Here is a 22,447-nt window from a genome sequence, read left to right on the forward strand (position 1 = left end):
TATTATGTCATTCTGATTTTTGTCATAATCGATCACGATCATATTTTAAAAAAGAAACTAAGTCATACTATTGAGCCATATTCTCTGAAATAGACAAAGTATCTGCTCTTACTGGAGAGAGGCATATTGTAATGTCCAATGATAGAAGTAATTTTCTTCCGCAATGAATTGAGCTCTTCTGGAAGAAAGGTAACAGACTATATTAAATTAATAAAACAAGAAGATGGCCTTGTTTAATAGTGTTTTCTGGAAGAAGGAGCTAAAACTTTGGTCACTCTACGAAAATAACATTTAAATTACAAGCTCCAAATATATAGGTCCGGAACCCCTACTCATCGAAACGGAATCGCCAACCCTACACCCTGAAACTTTTTACCGGTCTAAACATATTTTGGACCGATACCGCCGGTATCGGTGCAATTTTTAGAAATTACAGATACCGGCGGTCTTTTTTGAAGATTGCACCGATACCGATTTTTAAAAAAAATGAAAATCACTGCAAAATCGAGTTTTGTAGTTTAATAAACATATATTACGATACCTATATAACTTATATGATTAAAAGAAAATTTATTAAGTTAATACGGTGACCGCAACAGGGGGTCAAAAAGTGTATCTTGTTCTTTACGCGTTTGGTGTTACACGATTAGGCTTTTTTTGTATCGTGCTTTCAATTGACTTACGCTTTTTTTTTTTTTTTTTTTTTTTTTTTTTCACTTCGCTGGTTTTAACGGACGAATAACTATCAAAACATATTCACTTTTTCAATGTCTCTATGACAAAGTCTTGACATTTTTTTTGTCACAAATAAAATGTTTATAGTATTAAAAGCCATGTGCTTTATGTCCAAATTTTTGCCACTCAATAAATAGCCGCAACACTTTTTATTGAAATCACCCTCCTTCTTAGAATTTTCTTTCTAGTTTCCCCAATTTTTCCATCTTGTAAAGAGACAAGTTATAGGAAACAAAAGAGTGGTCAAAGGGTCATTGAAAGTATCTATCAAACGCACTGGAAGAGTACTCTATGTTTGTGTGTACCGTTCGTGTACGTAATATCTATTGAGTTTAAAAAATCATTATTTATAAATCTAATATTTTTTTTCTTTCTTATTTTCCTTTTTTCTGTTTTCTTTTTGTCAAATGACCATGAAATAGTATGTATAATAATTGATACCATAATTTAACATAAAATTAACCTTTTACAGTTATGTAACTCTGTTTGATGTAGTTTATGAATAATAAATATTGTGTTTGCGTTCATGGTAGATGAACTACATTCTTTTCGAGGTAAGATTTATCGCTATAGTCACCTTCATTCCTGTTATTAATATCAATATATGTCTATAGATTTACTGTACGTTCACTGCTTGTAATTTAGACCCGGACGACCTGTTTCTTTATTAAGGTATGATGTGTTTTTTTATCTTTTTTATACTCGTTATTAACGTTAGTTCTTATTATAGGTAAGTACCTCCCAGACGCGTTTGTCTATAACAGTTGTAACTACTAGCTCAATAAGTTGGTATGGGCGGGTTAGTTTCGTCTTTCATCTGTAAAACCAATCTGTGCGTTTATTTATTCAAACATTTGTGGCTCTTTTTTTCTTTTTCTTTTTTTTTCAATAAATTGTCTTTTTTTTTATTCAATATATGATGTCTAAATTTTTGGGTTTACAAGGGTAGCAACTCGTGAACTGAATACGTAAACTGTATTATTATCCAATAGAATTATTTGCCAAAACCATCGCTTGTAATCATCAGTATCGGTCCAAAAATGCGACCGATTTCTTACAAAATCTGTCCAAAAATGCGACCGATTTTTTATAAAATCGGTCCAATTTTTGGACCGTTACCGCCGGTCTAACTTTTTCATTTTTTTTTAAAAAATTGGACCGATAAAAAGTTTCACAGTGCTAATATAATGATCTAGCAAAGAAAGAAAATAATACGGCTATGGGTAGTCTAGATAACATATTTTTCTCCCACTATTAGCAGAGTTCCATTCGTTTTTTTTATTTTATTTCATTTTCCCAAATATGATATGGCAGTTGTGGCTAGAACAATGTGGTGATATTTACATCCACCCCAAGTTAGTCTAAACAGAGATAACTATAGCCTTCCCACAAATTCATTCTATTTCTTAAGGATCGCCGAATTCACAAACTTTTAAATAATACATATATTTTTTGAAGGTTAAAATAAACGTAAGATGATTGTGTTTTGAAAGTTATACCAAAATAGTATACGCTTTAAAATAGATAGCGAGAAAAAATGGGGGACTTTTTTTTAATATACATTATAAGAAGTAGAGATTGAGACTTTAAGTTTAATGACGGATGGACTTTGGCTCCGGTGTTGATGGGCTAGAGCTTATCCAGGTGTCCTGGCCGCCGATCTCATGCTGATCAACCACATCATTTTCACTCAACAAAACAACACGACGGGTTTCCTGTATCACTTTTCCGTCCTCTTCCCGGACTACTACAGTGTCAATGTTACGCACAGGTCCCGTAAACCAATTGCGACCAGAGAAGGCGTAGACGAGAGATGCTAAACCAATCACAAAAGCGAAAGGGGCTATAGCAAAATTCATATTATTAGCCGTAATTGGATATTGCTATCATTAAAAGTAAAATTAGATAAACTAAATTATTAAGCACAGTTACAGTGGAACTTACCGTTGGTAAAATAAATAACACCGATGTGAATAAAATCCAGGCGCAAGCAATTATACCACAGGGGACTGAGAATTTTCCCATATTGTAAGGGCCTCTTTGAAATCTCTTTCTTGCCATAGTAATACGCAACCAAATTGGAATGAAATATGAAATATTGGCAGCAATTGTATTGATTGACACAATTGTTTCAAACGCTACTTCGCTGAAAAGATAGGGAATTCCAAGAATGATTGCGAAAGCGATATTAAACCAAACGGCATTTGCTGGAACTTTGCTATCAGATAGTTTTGTAAGCCATTTCGAAAATGGCATAGCACCATCTCTTGCAAATGCATATGTTTGACGTGATGATCCAACGGTAACGGCACCACCTCTATAAATACCTTCAGTTTCTAGACCACATTATGTTTTCAATATATCACTTACGCAAAGTACATAGCCACGAGAATAATAATAAGAAACCACATCGTCCATCCAATGCCTGTGCTATCCAAAAATACTTGTGTAATGGTCATTGGGTTTTTCCCGTTCACAACTTGGCCTTCGAAGTCTTGGATCATGAATGCACATGTGACCATAAGAATGACACCAGCAACAGCCGAAGTTCCAATAGCCATAATAATACCCATTGGAGAGCCACGTTGGGCAGACCTTGTTTCCTCACTGACATGAGCAGCGGTGTCATATCCATTCAAAGTAAATTGAGCCTGAAGCAATCCAATTAACCACGCATAACCATCACTTTTTAGTCCAGAACCATTATATGTTTGAGTGAAAACAAATGATGCGGATGCTTTATTGGGAGTCAACATCAAGCCAACAATCACAATAAACAGAATGCCCATCAAATGCCACCAAACGGATAAGTTGTTGATCATACCGGTATATTTTACAGGAAGTGTATTCATCCACCCGTGAATGAGTATGATAGCGAGAAATACACCGTAATCAATTGCAGGTGTTGTCTGAAACTCTGGTTTTACTACTGTTACTGCGGAGGTCAAAAAACCCGCCATGCCTAAATCACTGGCACAGATGGCTACAGATAAACTTAGCCTAATGAAAACATGTCAGGAGTCAAGGAAAAATAAAGGAGAGTAAAGAAAGTAATACCAGTTAAAATAACCAACAATCCAACACATAAATGGCACCCACTGTGAGTCAGACAATTGGGCTGTCCAAAAATATAAACCTCCAGTCGTAGGAAATGCACTACAAACTTATACCGAAAAATAAATAACAAATAAAAATCGAATTAGAAATTTACGCCCATTACTTTCTGCTAAACTTGATCCGATGGTTAATGTCATTATAGCCACGATAATATAACCCCAAATCGAAGCTGAAGTGCCACCGGTTAGCAATGTTGTTCCCCATAACTAAATTGGATTACTTTTTCAATAAGGTAACTCTAAGTATTGTTCAATTATCTGCATATCTACTTACGGGTAATAATCCACTTAAAACTGAGCAACAGCCAAAAGAAATAGCAAAATTAGAAAATGTCGACAGTTGACGATTTAAGTCTTGTTTATAACCGAGCTTTGCGAGTAATAATTCGTCATCAATCATCGCCTCCTCACGTTTTTTCTTTCTGTCTGCATACATTTTGGCAGTTTTCTCTTCTCCAAATATCAGTGCACGATCTGGCATTCTTATATTCCCCCAAGCCATTATATCAAGGATTTATTTTAAATAAACGTCTATAAAATGAAAAAGAGGAAAACGTCTTCAAAAGAAACAAAGAAGTGATTTATATAAGCAGATTTTCAACGGAGAATCAACTCTCTTACACCCCTTTAACCTCGAAGACCCCCTTAAATCGATATTTAGTGGATAAGTGCAAGAAAAAGAGATCTCCACTCCCTAAAAATCAGCAATTGGTGGAGTCCCTTAGCAAAAGAGATATAAAAGTATAGATAATAAAAAAGTAGGAGCAGAATCCAATCATCCAATAGTATAGCAAATTGTTGATAAAGGACTGTTGGAGGGGAGAAACAATTCATGAAAACGTTAAAGGCACGCGACTGTAATTATTTGTTGTTTTTTGGAGTCTTCTGTTTTTCTTTTTTGTGTAATATATACCTTTTACGGACGTATCAATTAGAAATTTTGACGGATTTACGTCTAAAGAAACAATAATGGTTTGAAAATTCGTTTCAACTGAATGCAGCTTGAGTGTCACGACAAGTATTTGTCATTCGGTCACAAGAGATAAAATCGCAAATATGTAAGAGGGAAGCAAATGTTTAAAAATCTAGGATAAGAGTGGCACGAGCTACACTAATAGTTGTATCTGCTGTATAATATGGCGAAACCATACTATACGGCGATTCTAGATATTAGCGAATGCATGATTATTTTGATTGATAGTGGTACAAAAATACGCTATTTATAAATGAAAAAGTTAGCTTCGGGATCAAGGGCATTAATGCCAAAGAGAGAAAGGAACCCGATGAATAATAGTATCATGATAAATAGTATCATTATATAATTTTTATTTAATACAGTAACAAAAAATAGGAAGAAAGACGACAAAGATAACTTGAATAAGATATGTAAATTTTTGCCGGTATTTTATGATATCATTTGCCGTGATGGCATACATTTTTACTATGGAATCGCTTATTGGAAGTTTCGGATTTTAGTTTATTTAGTCCCAGCGTACCTGACCCCCCCCTTTTTTTTAAAACTTCCAGAATTGTCACACAAAAACTTAATTAACTCAAAGTGTTCTAAAGCTATGTCTTCCGTTTTCCCAGAAAATAAAAACAAAAAGGACGAAAGTCATCCTCAATTCTTTTTCTGTTCACAAGCAAGTAATGTCTATTAACAATAATTGTTGTGAGTAATTTGCCCTTTAAATTGGGGAATCTTTTATATGATTAAACTGATTATTTGCATTATATCAGGCATTTAACTCCAAAGTTAAATGCTCCAGCGTTATAACTTATGATTTATATGCATGTCTTTGATTTATGACAATTTAATCCCCAGCTACCTCATTTCCTAGTGTATCCCTCTCTTTCAATAGTTGGCGTCTTTTCGTAGCGCATATCAGCATTTGTTGCTATCCAATGAAACAACACTCGGGACGCAAAGTGCAGCACTCACGTAATTATACTTTTAATTGTATGACAAAAATACTCGTCCGGATGAAGCGTAAAGGTGAATATCATTGCTAATCACGATAAATTCAGCCTGTTTACAAAGAAAATAATGCAAACATATAGGAGTCAAAATCACACTTCAAAAAACTATGATTAAAGCGATATGAGAGAGCCGTTATTTTTATCAAGTATCCCGTGTGAAAGGCTGCAATATCTAACTGGCTTTGCAAAGGAATGTATTTTTGGGACAAAAATTCTTTATACCATTCTCTGTAAAACGATACTTTTTTCATTGATAGACAACAACTGATATCACCCACGCTATTTTTATTCATATAAACTTGATTGACAACAAAAGCGACCTTGGATTCTAGCCTACTAACATTGATCTTGGGCATTTAAATTTTAGTGTAACTAATGGAAAACTCGTGAACTCTTGAGACTGCTAAAACAGTCATGATGGGAATAACCATAAATAGAGGAAACTGTAATTTATGCACTTTTTCTATCATTTATAATGATAATGTGATAAGGAGCATTCCTATTTTCGAATAAATTCCTCTGCTGGATCAATTAAATATCTTTTCTTTAAATTACCTCTTTTTCAGTAGCTTACATGGTGAAACGACACCCAAATTATTTGGATCAATGTAACGTATTTTTTTCGTGCACAACATGTCATTCACAGCTTATAAGTCAACATGACATTGTATCGAGAGCGTTTCAGGGAAGAGTAAGAAAAGTATAAAAGAGAAACAATACTTGTGATCTAAACGCATGATATAGCACGGACCCGCTTATTTGGTCGAAAAGGTGGTTAACATGTCCTTAGGAGGCAATGAAGAACGCATGTTAATGACGGGTATTCACACAGTTGCAGACATATCATGCCATGTCTGTAAATCAAAGATTGGCTGGAAATATATAACAGCTCCTGAAAAAAGTCAGAGATATAAGGAAGGAAAATGTATTATTGAAAAGAGTAAAGTGATAAAGGAATGTATAATTGAATAATAAAAATAAAAAATAAGTATTATAAGTCATCCTCCACATCATCTGTCCAATGAAGCGAAGATTCTACTGCCTTTTTCCATACGTTGTATCTGTCTTCTCTATCACTTTCTATCAAGTTTGGCACAAATGTGGTGATTCCCTTTACATTCACACCGTCTAATTCATGAACAGATTTCCAAACTCCAACAGCCAAACCCGCGGCAATAGCTGTACCGAATGCGGTTGTTTCACGCATTGAGGGTCTTTCTACATTAATGCCTAACAAATCAGCTTGAATTTGCATAGCAATGTTTGAATTTGAAACACCACCGTCTACTTTCAGCACTTTAAGCGGTGTACTAGCATCTTGATTCATAGCTTCTAATATGGCTCTTGCTTGAAACGACATAGATTCGAGCGTAGCACGGGCCAGATGATACTTGTTTGTGTAGCTGGTCAGCCCAATCATCGTACCTCGTGCATCATCACGCCAATAAGGTGCAAATAAGCCAGAAAATGCTGTAACAAAATAAACCCCACCAGTATCTGCAACATGTTCCGCTAATAACAATATACATTAGAATGTCTGATATGCATTTAGGCTTACGTAATTTTACCTAAATCACTGACTTCTTCCATGGAGTTAATCAATCTCAAGTTATCACGCAACCATCTCAATGAAGATCCTGCTACAGCCATTGATCCCTCCAGAGCATAAGTGGCTGGTTCATTTTCTCCTAGTTTAAAGGCTATTGTGGTAATCAATCCGTGTGATGAAGTCACAGGCTTTGTTCCTGTATTAAACAACATAAACGCGCCGGTACCAAATGTACACTTGGCTTCACCTTTATCAAAACATTTTTGCCCTAACAAGGCAGCTTGTTGATCACCTAAGCACCCAGCAATAGGAACACCGTCTAATGCAATATCCAGTTTAACTTTACCATATACCTGTGACGATGAACATAATTCAGGTAAAACTGATTTAGGAATGTCAAAAAATTCCAAAAGTTGGGAATCCCATTCCAGAGTTCTCAAATTCATGAGTAAAGTACGACTGGCATTGGTAACATCAGTTACATGGGCTTGTCCACCAGACAGTTTGAAGATTAACCAACTATCAACAGTTCCGAAACATGCAGTGCCTTCCTTGACCGCCTTCTTAACTTCCTCATCGTTGTCTAACATCCAGCGGTACTTGAGTGCAGTAAAATAAGAGGTCAAGTCAAGTCCTGAAAGATCCTTTACAATATGAGAGTTTTTCTTTTTCTTGAAAGTGTGAACAAGTTCGTCGGTTCTAACATCGCTCCAAACAATGGTATTACGCAGCGGTTCGCCAGTTTTTTTATTCCATGCTACAGCCGACTCTCTTTGGTTTGTAACACCGATTCCTTTAATATCCTTGACATTGTACCCCATCAGCTCAAATCTATGTATTGTCTTATCTATGCACTCTAATACGGTATTTAAGATGTCCATGGGATCGTGCTCTAACCATCTTCAGTATATACTTATCAGTAAATGTTTGTAAATATACATATAAGCAGGAATATTTACCCTTGTTGAGGATTGGATTGTGGTAGCTCTACTTGATAGAATGTAATTAATGTACCTTCATTATCAAAAATTAAGAATCTAGATGAAGTTGTTCCTTGATCAACAGCACCGATAAATTGCTTGGACATTTGTAACAAATCAAAAGTGTGGGGGAAGATAAGGGTAAAGAGTAAATAAAAAAAAAAGTAGATGTGTTTTATTGTAAGAAGATTTTCCCGCTTATTTAACCTCAGCTACCAGAGTTGTAATATTTCCCTTGGCCATTGACCTGATTTTCGTGCTTCCCAATAACCACCCTTGTATTGCCATGAGTCACCAGTTGGAGAATACGCATCAGGTTTTAATTCAAACCAAAAAGGAACCCAAGCTTTATTTTGTGCTTCGTATTGCTTTCTTTTCTCTCTCTGTAGTTGCTCAACTCTTATTTTTTCATCTTCCGCTTCGGAAACCTTTCCATTTTCAAACAAGCGTTGGTCTGGCCTGTATCTAGTGTCTGTGATTGGTAATTTATCCTTTTCTAGTGATGTAATTTCGTTGATCTCCATTGCAAATTGTGTTAGTCCGTAATAGTCTTGGTAGTCTGGAATTGAAGGTGGTTTTGATCTCCAAATTACGGAATATTGATCAGGGCCAACTACCTCGGATAATGTATCGCTCCATTTTCCTTGAACTTCTCTTATCAGTGAGCCTCGGCAATCATAGAATTTCGCTACTACATTATTTCGATGCATGACATTACTGCCACTTGAAAAGAAAGATCCTCCACTTGCCGCTGCTTCCTTGAATGTGACAATCGCATACTCACCTGTCGCGTGGTTATCTACCTTCATTTCGCCAATATGTTCTAAATACTTTGTTCCTGTCACCAGGTTTCTCAACCAACTTGATGGTTTTGAATACGTATATTGATCTTCATGCCCCGTCAATGAAATATGACTCTGTCCCTCTGTGATTAATTCCATTGATTTACCCCAAAATTTCGTCTTTCCAAAATACGATTGTCGATATTGAAAATTTCTAGATTCTGCATGACACTGCGATTTCAAGTTAGTATACGGCATATTCTAAAAAAAATAGGGCATGGATTCTTACCGCCATGACATTGGGATAATGTGACACTTTTTCAGAAATGAATCTAAAACCTTTATCGGGTCGAATACACTCGTATGTTTCACACATGAGTGGATTAAATGGCTTTCTTCCAATTCTGTACTGTGATGAAGCATAACCAGATATAGCAAATGCGGTAACATACATGAGTCTATCCATAGATGATGTTTGTGCTGTTGCTTTATCTAACAGGTCACAGTACTCTAGTTCCTCACATAAACGCTGCAATAAATTGATGGGTTCATTCAAACTGATTGGCATAGAGATGGTTGATAAATCTTTACCGATATTCTTGCGTAAAATACCCAAGACGGAAATCGTTCTTACAGCTACGGGATGAGATAATCTGGTTCTTCTTGAAATATTGTCTTTAGATATAATTAAATCATCAGATGAAACTTCTACTGTAATTTTTAATATAACGGGCATTTTAAGATGCTCCCTGTTTCCTGTAAAAAAAAATTACCTTTGTCTTCATCTTCGGAATCTACAACGATCGATCCATGCGTAGACTCAACTTCCTCATTACTTAATTCAAAATCATCTTCGGCGTCAAAGAATAAATCTGACTGTGCACTATACGAATAAAAACTAGCTGACCGATGGGTAGAGAACCCTGTTCCCGTTCTGCCTGGTATTTCCAGTGGATTTATGCCTCTTTGATTGTAATTTTGTAAATATGATGTAGACATTTTTTCTCGATAATCCGATAATAATTTGATCGATTGTGAAAGTCGTTCAACCGTAATCATAGACGACTTGTGATGATGCTCATCCGAATTTGTGGATGACGTTCCGCGTTTGAAGGGAAATCTAAGTTTGAGACTACTACTACTATTACTACTATGTGAATGAGGTAAAGGTGGCGGTGGTGGAAGTATCGAAGAAATGTCTGCTGATGTTGGGGAAGCTACCAAAGTATCATGGCTGACGGATAATTCTTTGGATACTATGCTTTTTAGATATTTTAATTCGTTGTCCATATCATTCAGTGCTTTTAAAATTAATTGGTGATTTATCTCGTAATCATTGCTATCCGAGTCAGGTAATAGACTTATTGCTGACTGGATGCCTCCATCCTCGTTCCATATGACATTATTTGTAATACTCCTCTTTGTTCTAATACAATTCAGCCAGGCATCAAATAAATCATTGGACAACGCTTTTAAATGAAAAATGGTAGTACCAGAATCCAAATGGATTGTGCGCTGTTTTGGTGATAAGGATATTGTGGCCAATAAAATTTGTATTGAACCTCTTTTAATGTCACCTTTTCTCACTGAATAAGATAGGACTCCAGTCGATGATAATTCAAACCATCTTTTTGCCCATCCTTTTTGGATAATTATTAAATAGTCTCTCCTTAGAAGTCAAATAGTCTGTTTACCTTGCATTCGTTTTCTCCTTTTTTTTAATAACCAACCACTCATATCACAATCGTTTGGTTCCATTCCTTCATCCACAGGCTCATCCGTAGTTACAGTAAAAGTCAGTGATTTTGATGTATTCCTAGAAAACATGTTGTCTAAATAGAAATATATCAGACCCTAAATCCAGCTCTTTAAATATTAATTCTGCGTACCAAATATTAGGACATAATTTCCAGGCTCCTCCGCCAAATAAGATCCCGAAATCGCTTCTTTGGATGAATTCACTTGATCGATCGGAATAAGTTCAACAAAATCATTATCCAATAAATTTATGACAGATACAGCAGAAGAGGACTTTCTTCTGTTTCGGGAGTGAATAGATGAGGCTGAAGATTCTTTGAAGCTATGTGTTGTACTATTTCTTTTGCTGTTCCCATCATCTGTATCCGAATAATAAAGTTGATCATCTACTGTAGTCGTTTTATTTCGTAATTTTGGCAAGGAAAGGTTTCGTTTCTTCGTTTTGGGTTGCTCGTCTATCGATACACGTGTACTGGTTCCAGGCCTATAATACAATCCAAAACATATACTCTTTTTCTTGGTAGAAAATTCCCAGTTAATCGTAGCATTGGCCTTTTGAACAAATATATGATGCTCATACACACTTCGAGGTTGAACACGAACCTCTGGCATGATGTGAAAATGTAACTGTAAAAGAGAAAAAGAAAAAGACAGAAAGAATAAAAAAAAAGGAAAAAAAGAGAGGAGTAAATAGAGATTAACAGATTATCAAGGGGACAGGTAACATGACTACGTTTTCTTGTTATTGTTATTATTGTTATTGTTATTATTTTGATACTTTTTCCTTATTACACTGACAACAACGAATAATTGAAATCATAGGCCGGAACTTGAAAAGCAATTGATCATTTGTTCGAACTACAATTGGTCGTTTTTTTTAGGGATGGGGCTTTGTTCTTCTTTACTTTAGTGAGAGAAGATGCTGTTAATCATTGACTTTCATATTATTTATTCAGGTTAGTATCTCTGCTTGAACTTCTATTGCACTTTGCTTATGAATTACTATTGCAAAATTGCTTACCTTAGATGTCTTGGTAGGTGACCTTGATCCGCCCTTGCATAATGTTCCGGTTGTCTTCCGCCCTGTCATTTCTTACTAAGGTAGAGATATACAAGAGGTTTCTGAATAAACGTGTGATGGGAAACCTTGGTCCACCCTTGCATAACGCCCCCATTGGCTTCCGTCCTGTTATCATTTAGAAGCTTCTTTTGCATGAAGTTTTCTGCAAATCAGTCTTCATCGAAGTTAGGAAAAAGAAAAGTGCCCAAGGATTTATTGTCTGTACCTAAGTTTAGTCATGTGAGCAATATCTCGATCAATAGTGATTACATGTACATTATGGATGAGTATTTAGAAATGAAGGGATATTTTATTACTGCTCTAATTCACGTTCCTATATATATGATCCAATAATCATGCAGCGAGGACAAACTTTTAAAAATGCCCCAAATGATTCTAAAAAAAATGACCAATAAATGATCAATTGGTTCTTAATGATTTCCAAATGGCAGTGGAAGCATTGTACAATTTGTGATTGTGTCATCTAGTAACTGTGGTGTAACAATAACAATCTTGGAATTCTCACACCCACTGATGAGTTGCCTTGGTCTGGTGAGGTAACTATAAGCCCAACTACCTGCTGCACTTCTATCTATGTCAACGCAAAACAGATAGTCGGGTTATTCACTGAAGGAGACATAAAACACATCTCATGCATGTGACAGTTAAATTAAATTTTGAAACTCAATTCTGTTGCATTTAAATTGCGTAATAATTTATTCTTTTTTTTCTTTTCTCTTCTCGCAATAAACTTATTTAAATATGACTGGCGTTATTACTGTATCGGATGAATGGATCAAAACCACTGATGGAAATGATATTTTCACAAAGACCTGGAAAACCCAGTCCACACCCGTTGCTACCGTTGTGTAAGACACGAGAGAAAAAATGTTCCCATAACATAATACTGATGCATATGATTAGAATGGTTCATGGTTTCGGAGAACATATTGGTAGATATGACCGCCTCTTTTCTCTCTTTGCTAGTCAGGGCATTGAATGTTATGGTTATGATCAACGTGGATGGGGGGAGACAGGAAAGAAATCTACTCAATTCGGTAACAACCAGGGGTAATAGATTGTATTCGAAGGATTCGCTTATATGAATTGGTCAAATAACAAATATATCTACTATTACAGATATGATACAGCTTTAAAAGATATTGATGACGCTATTTTGAATAAGAAGCGTCAGGATGTACCTCTCTTCCTAGTAGGTCATAGTATGGTAAGAGAACTATTATTACATAATCTTTACTTTTACTCATACATGAAACTAAAAGGGCGGTGGTTTAACTCTCAACTATCTTGCAAGAGGTGATAAATATAAAGGCGTTGCTTTAGTCACTGGTGCTATTGCATCCGCACCTCTTGTGACTTTATCTATGGCTATTCCTATGCCCAAATATTATGCTCTTCGGGCCGTATCCTTTGTTTTACCCAGTATCACCATCCAAGCAGGAATTGATCCTGCCGGTATGTCACATGATCAAGATGAGATCAAAAAGTATCTTGAGGATCCATTAGTCCATGATTTCGCTACATTAGCTACATGTAAGATATGATTTGCATATATCTAAAAGGGGATGTTAACATGTTTTTAGTGGCAGGATTTATTGATGCAGGATCTGATATCATCAAAACCAAAGCGAAACTGATCAAAACGCCCATTTTGTACTCCCATGCAGATACTGATCCAATCAATTTATACCAAAGCACATTGAGCGCTTATAATTTGACTTCTAGTACAGATAAAGAAATGAAAACGTGGCCAGGATTATTTCATGAATGTAAATGTTTAAAATATATAAGCTTTTTTCGTTACTAATCTTTTCCCTTAGTGCATAATGAAACCATGCCACAAAGACAAGAAGTTTCTGATTATTACCTCGATTGGATCAAGAAGCACATTCCTGCTGTCAAGAATTAGTTTAATAAAAAAAAAAAAAGTTCATTGTATCATCATTTCATTGGGTTCTTTATCTTTTGACCAATCGAATTAGAACCATGTGACCCACACTTCCAATATTATTTTTTCGTCCAATTTTAGCTCCCTTTCCTCTTTCTTTAAACTTCTTTTTCTTCCCAGATATATATAATACGCCATTAACAATTACTACACAATGGCTACCAAAGGAGCGTATAAACGATTAACAAAGGAATACATGGCCCTTCAAAAGAAGTAAATATTCTTTCAGATTCAATTTAATTTGCAATCTTCTAATTTGTAACCTACCTGACCCTCTCTTTTTGCTTTTATATCATAGTCCACCTCCTTACATTACTGCGAAACCATTAGAAAGTAACATTTTAGACTGGTAAGGGAGTTTCTTTCTAGTTTTAATCACCACTTACTTACGTTGTCGTAGGCATTACGTTATTCAAGGACCACCTGATTCACCGTATGAAGGAGGAGAATATTATGGTAGAATTACTTTTCCTGCTGAATATCCTTTTAAACCACCCACTATTCGAATGACCACACCTTCCGGAAGGTTCCAGCCAGACACTAGACTTTGTTTAACAATGAGTGATTTCCACCCTAGTTCTTGGAACCCAAGTTGGTCTGTTTCGACTATATTAAACGGTTTACTAAGTTTTATGGTACACATATATTTCGCTGCCGTCCAATTTATCATCTAACCCCTCCTCCTCTTATTTTTTGATAGGTAGGTGATGAAGCCACAACTGGTAGTATAAAAACTGGTGTCAATGAAAAGAAAATGTATGCCGCCCGATCCCACATGTGGAACATAAGAAACCAAAAGTTTCGAGGTAATACTAGCTATTGTTGTTGGCGTTTTTTGTACTCATTTATTTTATTAGAGGTATTCCCTGAACTATGTACAGTAAAATTGAGTCAGCTATCGTCAGATGTTGCTCCCAAAAAAATGATACAAAAACAACCAGAAAATAACCAACAGCAACAACAACAGCAACAACAGCAGCAACACCCAATCACTCGTACAGTCAGCCAGGGGAAACGCTGGTTGTTTGTACTTGTAGTTTTTGTTTACTTAATTTTGTCCAAATTAATAGCTCGTTCATCATCCAGTAATTAAATATTATATCTTTCTTTATTAACAAATATCCTTGTGTGTTTTTAAATGGCGTGTCACTTGATCAGGTCTTGAAAAGGCTTTACCACATGGTTTCACTGTACATTTAAATGGTCTTTCTCCTGTATGAACTCGCATCTATCATTATGTTAATAAAAAATAAAAAAATAAAAACAAACTATAAAAATGAACTTACATGTTTTGTTAAGTTACTACTTTCCGAGAAGCGCTTATTACAGCCTTGATATTTACAACTAAATGGTTTCTCGCCCGAATGAACTCTTTTATGGATTGTGAGTGATGCGGATACCGAGAATTGACGATCACATTGATCACATTTGAAGGGCTTTTCCCCTGTATGCGTCCTCATGTGCTGGGTCATAATATTGGATTCAGAGAATCGTTTTTGGCATGTTTGACACTGGAATGGTTTAGCTCCCGTATGAGTTTGAATATGTCGCATGATCTTTTGTCTCTGAGTAAAGGTCTTTCCGTCTCTCTCACAAGCAATCCAGTGACAACTATATTCACTCTTACCAGATCCTACATGCTGTTCTGATAAATGAATAGTCAATGTATCAAACGCTTCAAATCTTTCGCTGCAATTTATCCATCGACAGGCATGCAGTAAAGCATTTTTCAAATGTTGACTCGTTAAATGATTAAGCAGGTCTTGGGACGATCCATCTAGCAATGCTCCTTCAGAGCATGATTCCCAAAAGCACGCATTGCTCTGTGGCTTTCTGCTATTGTTCAAATGGTTTTTGTAGAGGTGTGGTGTCAAATCTTCGATCGTATTGAAACTAGCAACACAACTAGACCATTTACATCTGGTTTTTCCTTCGCTTTCCTCAGTAATCACTCTCTTTGGTGAGGGAAGGTCCTTTTCTTCATCCGTCAGACTTCGTTTGCGTTCAGTGGGTGTATTTGATATAGCTGGTAATTTGCTCTCGGCAGATATGACAGGACAGCATTGGTTACAGCAATCATCCACTGCAGCAACAGCAATTGACTGTTGGGGGGTTGGAACAGGTAAAATTGTAGTCAAGGCATTTGTTTTGGATTTAGTCTTCGGCTTCGGTGTTGTATTGGTATTAAGTAAGGTCGTTGTAGGGAATAAGAAAGGCTGCGATGGGTGATTCATGTATTGAAAAGGAAGCCTTGATAATGACAGCATCGAAGGGTCCGTTAAAAAATACAATAAACGACTGTGGTGATGATGATTTGTTGAATTTTCTTCACCCCTACTAGGTAAATGTTGTCCATGATGATGCACAGCTTGAGCTGTAGAAGCTATGGGTATTTGATCTTTTGGTAAGGTCATTTTATTTGGAAATAAGGTAAAAAAAAAAAAAATATGTATCAAAAACATGAACAAACAATCTCCATTTAAGATGACGTTTCTCATCGGCCAATAAAAAACTTTCGTTGGACACTGTAACAAGGTATATAAATTCGCATAAATCGATCAATGAACATTTCGTGGTTTTAGCGCCTTATTCAAGTAGATGAAAGACAACAAAATGTTACAGAAAGTTGCTGTAATCAATACTATTATTATTTCACGAAGCAATGGTTGTTATAATACCTTGAAGTGTGTTCAAAACAATAGAATTGACTTAATACGCATTTTGTTGTTCCAGAAACCGAGGATTTTATTTGCACTTGTTCGATAAATGACGTTATCCATTCAACTAATAGATGGAACTTTTACATACAACAAATTTGCGCGACAATGCCCTTTGTCCCAGTGATTAGACCAGACAGTTTCTCACAGACTTTTTTAATTCCCGGTCCTCTCAGGCGACTACCAAATGTACAACCACTTAGTAAATATCCCACCATATTTAACACCAAGGCATACAAGCCAGTGCCATATAACAAAACTATGTTAGAAAACAAATTATGGATATATTGTACGTCTCCTGACTCATAGGTAGATGTAATCTGGCGGCTTTTTTAAAACTAATACGGCACGATATATGTATATATGAGGATCATCAGTATCTTTATTTTAAAACAAAATCAAACGAGTAAATATATCGGTAGACATAATTACAACTTTGAACTTCTTAATTACTTAAAGAACACATGTGAAGTATCCTTACTTAATAGCGCCGACTATTAACAAATTTTGTATACTATCTGATGTATTGAAAACAGGTCGCCTTTGTATGCCATATTATTAAAATATCGATCATACGCGATTGCAGATTTTTATAAAGCATGCATCTGAAGGGTCTCGTTCTGAATAGAATATGAGACTGTGACATCTAGGTTGTGAAAGGAATTTTATTTTTTCATGGGATGCCTATGCAAGCCCTTACCCATGTGCAAGTTATTTGAGGGTGCTAATTAAAACATGCTGCTCTCCTTCATCATTATCTTATCAGTAAAAAAACTGATTTGTACGAGCGGTTCAGCAATGAATTAGTTTTGAAAAAAGCCTTTAATTGCTCAAACACACGCCTTTCTTAATTTTAAATTTGGGGCTTGATGGGATTTTAATAAAAAGATGCGAGCATCACTTAATTTGTCTCGCATCAAATGTACTATTATGCTGACGTGCATCAATATGAAACAAACGAACCCAGAATACGTTAGCTCACTATGACAAAATCACATAAACCATAATATTTCTAAATATTTATCATGATTATCATTCCACCGCATATTTACCGCCGCTTGTCAAATGTCAACTTTTGGCGTTTTTGACCTCATTTCAACCTCATTTACAACCGAATTTCTGACACTAATATCTCATCATCGTGAGCCTCTTTTTATATCTGTTTGCATACTAACTAATAAACATCATTACTCTCACGTTCCAATAATGTATTACAAATAAAGGTATTCCGGAGATCTTTAGAGGTACACTGATTCAATGTCAAGTGTATCCACTTTGCAACCCATGAGTTTAAATATGAACCAGATCACAATTAAAGTTATTTTGTGTAATGGCACTAAGATTTAAACCTAGAACAATATTATTGTCTTCCAAGAAACTGGGAGCTAACGGAAATTATTTACATATAAAAATGTAGCTTATTGTCTATGTAATGAGAAGCTTAGTAAAGTATGATTTATTCGGTATACGTGATCATTGACTGGATTAATAAATACACCAAGAATATAGCTGAAATTTACGGCAGCTACTCAACCAACTATAATGAGTATGGGCACTGTTTTTTATTACTGCGTACATAAGCCTTTACACTAGTTGGGATAGCCAAAGGAGTCCGTTGGCATAATTTTTTGGCATACTAGCTGAGCACATAATTAATTTGACTGGTCTTTTCGGGACTGAACCTTTTCCCTGCATGAAAAGCTATCAGTACATCTCTTAAATACAAGAAAATTTTACTTATAGTTATACATCTCCTGTTATGTCTTCAAGACCTAATCCTTGGCGGATCTCCTGCTCACTCATTGCACCTTGTCCATCTAATTCATTCCCCAAAATTAAAAATGGAATATTCTTCATATATTCAATGGACAAAAGTCCATCTAATTCCGCTTTGGCTTCTAAAAATCGGTCAGGAGCAGATGCATTCACCATAAAAACAATACCAGAAACTTCAGCAAAATAATGCTTCCATAATCTTCTGGCCTGCATATGACATCCTAAATCTAAAGTTGTAAGCACTACATTACCTATACATAGCTCGTTTATTGCTGTATGTATGGAAATCAAGAGTGAGTATATTCTGTTGTTTGATAAAAATGTAGCCAAAAATACTTACCAGGACAATGTGTACGTGCTATAAACTCGTTCTGATTGTTCTTAACTATGTGTGAGAGTGTATTTTTTCCTGAATTATCCAGGCCTAAAGATAAAATCGTAACACGCTTGCAAAAGAAGCCTGCTTTAGATATTAACTACACGCAAAGGTATCCAGAACGTTTGTACAATTGTTTTTACCGAAATAAGTCAAGATTCTGCGGATGCGGTTTAAAAGAAACATTTGTGTTCAAGGTAATAACTAAATTGATATCTCTACGGAATATGGCTAGAAGTCCAATTAAAAAAAAAAGATTTGGACATGATCTTTTATAATTATTAAAGCACACATTTAATTGAAACAATGGTTAATGGTCAATTCTTCGTAAAAGGCTAGTAGATAAAGTCATATTGTCTTCTTTATTAGCTTTTATCAAATCATAGATACATCGTGTTTTTTCTGTTAGTCAAATTCCATTGTATAGTTTAATATGTTGTTTGGTCCTCTTTGTTGTTATTTTTTTGATACATTTCGATGTTAAAGAAACAAATAAGTAGCACGATATTGCTTAAAACGACTACTTTTATTATTCTTTATTATTTGTCCCTACGCAACAACCTTAAAAAAACCGGCTGATTTAATCTTCTTCGTTTAAGATGATCTTAAGTTCAAAGCTTCCAATTTATTTTAGACATAGGGATATTAAAATCTTGACGTTTGCAGATGTTTCCAATCGACGCGGAATAGCTAAAGTGGCGTCCGTCTGATTGACTCCTTTCAAATGTCCCAAAAAATATCTCTTGAGTACGAGTCAACCTTGTTAGATGGAGGAGGGGAGGCATGAAATTAACACAGGAACAAGAAGCATATTTATGCCACCGAATTTTTCGCATAACCTTCAAGATAAACGAATACCAGTAAAAACGACAACAAGGCTAATGTTGTCGACAAGCATCTAGTTTAGTTAATTAGACAATTAAACACTTGTAAAAAAAGGTCCAACATTTAGCAAACTTCAACACAAATGCCATCAAGGCTAACGTTCTCGATAAGCACCTTGTTTAGCGAACCAAACAAGTCAACTCTTTTTTTCATTTAGTTGCGTCGCAGCGTAGAATATCTGCCAAGCCTACGGAGACCGTACACTAGCTAACACTGCTCCCATGCTGTACAAAGTCCTAAGGCAAGGGATTAGATATCATAGAGAAAAAATACTGTGCGTAGCTGTGTCTTTGATGTCATCCAAGTTTACAATTCTTCTTCATAACGTCCTCGATAAGCACCTTGTTTAGCGAACCAAACAAGTCAACTTTTTTAAGTGTAAACACGCCTGTTGATTTGTAGGGTGTACAGACACAGTCACTTCCCATAATACCACCTCACATGTAATGAATAGATCGGCATAAACGAATCAATACTTTTTTTGTCGTCAGATAAGGTGGTATGATGGTATATCTTTGTGGTTTTTAATTCATTATTATCTTGCAAAAAAAAATCTGTGTCTTTATTATACATACAAATAAATAATGAGGTTATTCGAAAACCTATTACAATGACCTGGAGGATACGAAGAAGTACAACAACTCAGTCTTGACAAATCTTAAAGTTCAGAATTGCCTAGAACAATTTGCAAATGCTTCCATTTTAAGTAAAGGCCCAAACAGTATGGATGACCAAATAAACAATTAAATCATCCTGACATAAGCCAGCTTGCTTATCAGTACACAGATAAATCTCGTTCTCACACTTTTTTTCTTTTTCCTTAACACACTTGCTTCTCTCTTTTTTCTTTTTTTTTTTTTTTTGTATTCTTTAGGTTTATTGCTGACCCAACAGTTGGCTTTAAACGATTCTCTTGTTGCACCTAACGGTTGGTGTTCTTAAGATTCCCTTGCTGTACCCAACAGTCAGCACTTTCGAGATAAAAATCGCTGTAAAAAGGCGATTATCTCGTGGATCACTGGTTACAGAAAGGATGACTGAGAAGAACTTACTACTCATGGTAGGTTATTAGTTAATAATGACTTTTGTTTTTTCAAGAAACGCAATATTACAGCTAGTATTAGTCTTCGCTATACAATAGCGACCATTCAGGCTGGAGTCGGAGGATCCTGTAAGTCACATAATTTTTATGTAAGAAAAACCAAGCAACTTAAAAAGACATCTAGAAAATCCTGGGGAAGACTTTATCTTACAGTCACAACATCTATGATTCACGAATTGAAACAAGGATGAGGACGCCTTCAACCGGCTCTCTATATATTCGTACCTTTTTGTGATTGGAAAATAACTAAGGCTGCATGCTTTTGAAGGCGGCTTTGTACAAGGACAGCCATTTCTGGATAGCGTGACCCGCCAGTTGAAGGAGAATGGGCTTTATGTCGATGACCGCAACCAGTACAACTGGGACGGAGTAATCATTCCTTTTCGAAAATAGCAGGGATTACACAGTAAATGTGTGTAATTAGACTGTAAATATGCGTGATCAGACTACAGAGTCTAGCGTTTTTAAGTTTTAGAAACTTCTGGCTCATTCAATAACAGTGATAAGGTCAAAATCAATTTCGATCATCACAAAGGTATATTTGGCGTCTTTTCCGTGCTCAAGTTAATCGCGGATAATTATCCTGTGGGGCCTCTGGTAAGGCTTTTTTTTCTACACGCTGCAGGTAGTACGTTGTTTTTGGCCTTTGTCGTAGACAATACTAATCTCTTAAAAAAATAGAAATGGTTTTACTCAACATGCTAGTGGTGCCAAAGTTATGTTTGCGCTGATAAAATTTCAATGTCCTGCTTCTCTTCATGACTTACCCTCACTCTGTATGCAATTAAACAGGCTAATAATGATCCAAGAATTTTATGATCATTATTGTACTGTATCTACGAGCAACCATTGTAAAAGAAGATTTCACGTTATTGTCGATATTGATTTAGACAGAATCTTGAATCTTCATCGTCCAAAGCATGCCAAAGCTTCGCCTTTGGAGAGTATGTTTCTGGCCAACGGGGTTTTTGATCTGTGGAGAGAAGCTTGCCTAGAAATCAAGCCAAAGCTTGAGGACCGTCACGACCATCTTCCGGAGTCGGCCCAATTCCTTTGGACCATGAAAGTAATACACAGTTTCAATTTATTGAAACAAATTAACATTCTTATTAAATAGTGTCTGCTTGAGGAAGCGGTTGTGAACATTGACATGTTGAAGAAAGAACACAAAAAGGCAACCGCAAAATACAGGTATAGGTCGGAAGGCCTTACCAAGTTAACGCCATGGTGAACCCTGTCATAATGAAACTAACAAAGGAAGAAGACAGTGCTGGAATAAATAATCTTGGCCCTGTCTATTCCTCCAGGGCCACCAAGGATTCGTTTCATCCGCTTAATTTCATTGATTTTGTGATAAACAGTTACTCGTTTACTAGTTTTGAATGGGCTTTTAATAACTGGCCACTCTATTTTATTTTTAAATGGAGTAATAATTGGTTATTATCCTTGCTTGTTCAATGAAAAAAAAACATTCTTCATAGCGCTATTTACTTGCTATTTTTGCATTTGGGCATTCATGAGCTCTTTCATTTTATTCAAATACCATTATTTTTTCTTAACTACTAACCTGTTTACATTGCACAAAATAAAACCTTCTTATTGACTAACTAGTTATACATCATGCATAAAATCCAATATTATAGTTGCGTGGTTGACAGGGAA

The 22,447-nt window shown here is 35.7% G+C and overlaps 9 protein-coding genes across 9 annotated transcripts; 4 read left to right on the plus strand and 5 right to left on the minus strand.

Annotated features, from left to right (window-relative positions):
* Window positions 1-2,192: 2,192 nt before the first annotated feature.
* On the minus strand, window positions 2,193-4,651 carry EV154DRAFT_520548 (amino acid permease-domain-containing protein). Its single transcript, XM_051602832.1, has 6 exons — window positions 4,126-4,651; window positions 3,956-4,058; window positions 3,793-3,898; window positions 3,106-3,735; window positions 2,680-3,052; window positions 2,193-2,618 (listed from the first exon to the last, which is right to left on the minus strand). Exons 1-6 carry the CDS (start codon window positions 4,351-4,353, stop codon window positions 2,328-2,330), a joined length of 1,731 nt encoding a protein of 576 aa, XP_051454028.1. The 5' UTR covers window positions 4,354-4,651; the 3' UTR covers window positions 2,193-2,327.
* Window positions 4,652-6,296: 1,645 nt separating this feature from the next.
* EV154DRAFT_13132 (Yippee/Mis18) lies at window positions 6,297-7,094 on the plus strand. The gene is made up of 2 exons (XM_051594019.1): window positions 6,297-6,522; window positions 6,576-7,094. Exons 1-2 carry the CDS (start codon window positions 6,406-6,408, stop codon window positions 6,801-6,803), a joined length of 345 nt encoding a protein of 114 aa, XP_051454029.1. The 5' UTR covers window positions 6,297-6,405; the 3' UTR covers window positions 6,804-7,094.
* EV154DRAFT_554517 (glycerol kinase) lies at window positions 6,775-8,502 on the minus strand. Its single transcript, XM_051605199.1, has 3 exons — window positions 8,340-8,502; window positions 7,400-8,280; window positions 6,775-7,343 (listed from the first exon to the last, which is right to left on the minus strand). Exons 1-3 carry the CDS (start codon window positions 8,465-8,467, stop codon window positions 6,823-6,825), a joined length of 1,530 nt encoding a protein of 509 aa, XP_051454030.1. The 5' UTR covers window positions 8,468-8,502; the 3' UTR covers window positions 6,775-6,822.
* Window positions 8,503-8,572: 70 nt separating this feature from the next.
* Window positions 8,573-10,969, minus strand: EV154DRAFT_573665 (Oxysterol-binding protein-domain-containing protein; the record flags this gene model as incomplete). Its single annotated transcript, XM_051606398.1, has 4 exons — window positions 8,573-9,373; window positions 9,432-9,853; window positions 9,916-10,782; window positions 10,837-10,969. The coding sequence occupies 4 exons, from the start codon at window positions 10,967-10,969 to the stop codon at window positions 8,573-8,575; spliced, it is 2,223 nt and encodes a 740-aa protein (XP_051454031.1).
* Window positions 10,970-12,710: 1,741 nt separating this feature from the next.
* EV154DRAFT_520559 (Alpha/Beta hydrolase protein) lies at window positions 12,711-13,925 on the plus strand. Its single transcript, XM_051602833.1, has 6 exons — window positions 12,711-12,829; window positions 12,885-13,031; window positions 13,101-13,188; window positions 13,244-13,514; window positions 13,565-13,750; window positions 13,802-13,925. Exons 1-6 carry the CDS (start codon window positions 12,723-12,725, stop codon window positions 13,888-13,890), a joined length of 888 nt encoding a protein of 295 aa, XP_051454032.1. The 5' UTR covers window positions 12,711-12,722; the 3' UTR covers window positions 13,891-13,925.
* Window positions 13,926-14,083: 158 nt separating this feature from the next.
* EV154DRAFT_539672 (ubiquitin-conjugating enzyme/RWD-like protein) lies at window positions 14,084-14,855 on the plus strand (the record flags this gene model as incomplete). The annotated part of the gene is made up of 6 exons (XM_051604360.1): window positions 14,084-14,142; window positions 14,228-14,278; window positions 14,330-14,564; window positions 14,630-14,735; window positions 14,787-14,809; window positions 14,835-14,855. 6 exons carry the CDS (start codon window positions 14,084-14,086, stop codon window positions 14,853-14,855), a joined length of 495 nt encoding a protein of 164 aa, XP_051454033.1.
* Window positions 14,856-15,040: 185 nt separating this feature from the next.
* Window positions 15,041-16,343, minus strand: EV154DRAFT_567320 (krueppel protein; the record flags this gene model as incomplete). Its single annotated transcript, XM_051606008.1, has 2 exons — window positions 15,041-15,157; window positions 15,216-16,343. 2 exons carry the CDS (start codon window positions 16,341-16,343, stop codon window positions 15,041-15,043), a joined length of 1,245 nt encoding a protein of 414 aa, XP_051454034.1.
* A 1,887-nt stretch (window positions 16,344-18,230) lies between these two features.
* EV154DRAFT_539674 (ADP-ribosylation factor family protein) lies at window positions 18,231-20,145 on the minus strand (the record flags this gene model as incomplete). The annotated part of the gene is made up of 4 exons (XM_051604361.1): window positions 18,231-18,335; window positions 18,396-18,694; window positions 18,763-18,898; window positions 20,125-20,145. The coding sequence occupies 4 exons, from the start codon at window positions 20,143-20,145 to the stop codon at window positions 18,231-18,233; spliced, it is 561 nt and encodes a 186-aa protein (XP_051454035.1).
* Window positions 20,146-20,716: 571 nt separating this feature from the next.
* On the plus strand, window positions 20,717-22,016 carry EV154DRAFT_484922 (uncharacterized protein; the record flags this gene model as incomplete). Its single annotated transcript, XM_051598699.1, has 6 exons — window positions 20,717-20,743; window positions 20,782-20,854; window positions 21,054-21,138; window positions 21,286-21,410; window positions 21,676-21,851; window positions 21,903-22,016. The coding sequence occupies 6 exons, from the start codon at window positions 20,717-20,719 to the stop codon at window positions 22,014-22,016; spliced, it is 600 nt and encodes a 199-aa protein (XP_051454036.1).
* Window positions 22,017-22,447: the final 431 nt, after the last annotated feature.

The sequence above is a fragment of the Mucor mucedo genome (genome assembly GCF_025094135.1).
Source record: "Mucor mucedo strain NRRL 3635 chromosome Unknown EV154scaffold_102, whole genome shotgun sequence".
Taxonomy (NCBI): Eukaryota; Fungi; Mucoromycota; class Mucoromycetes; order Mucorales; family Mucoraceae; genus Mucor; species Mucor mucedo.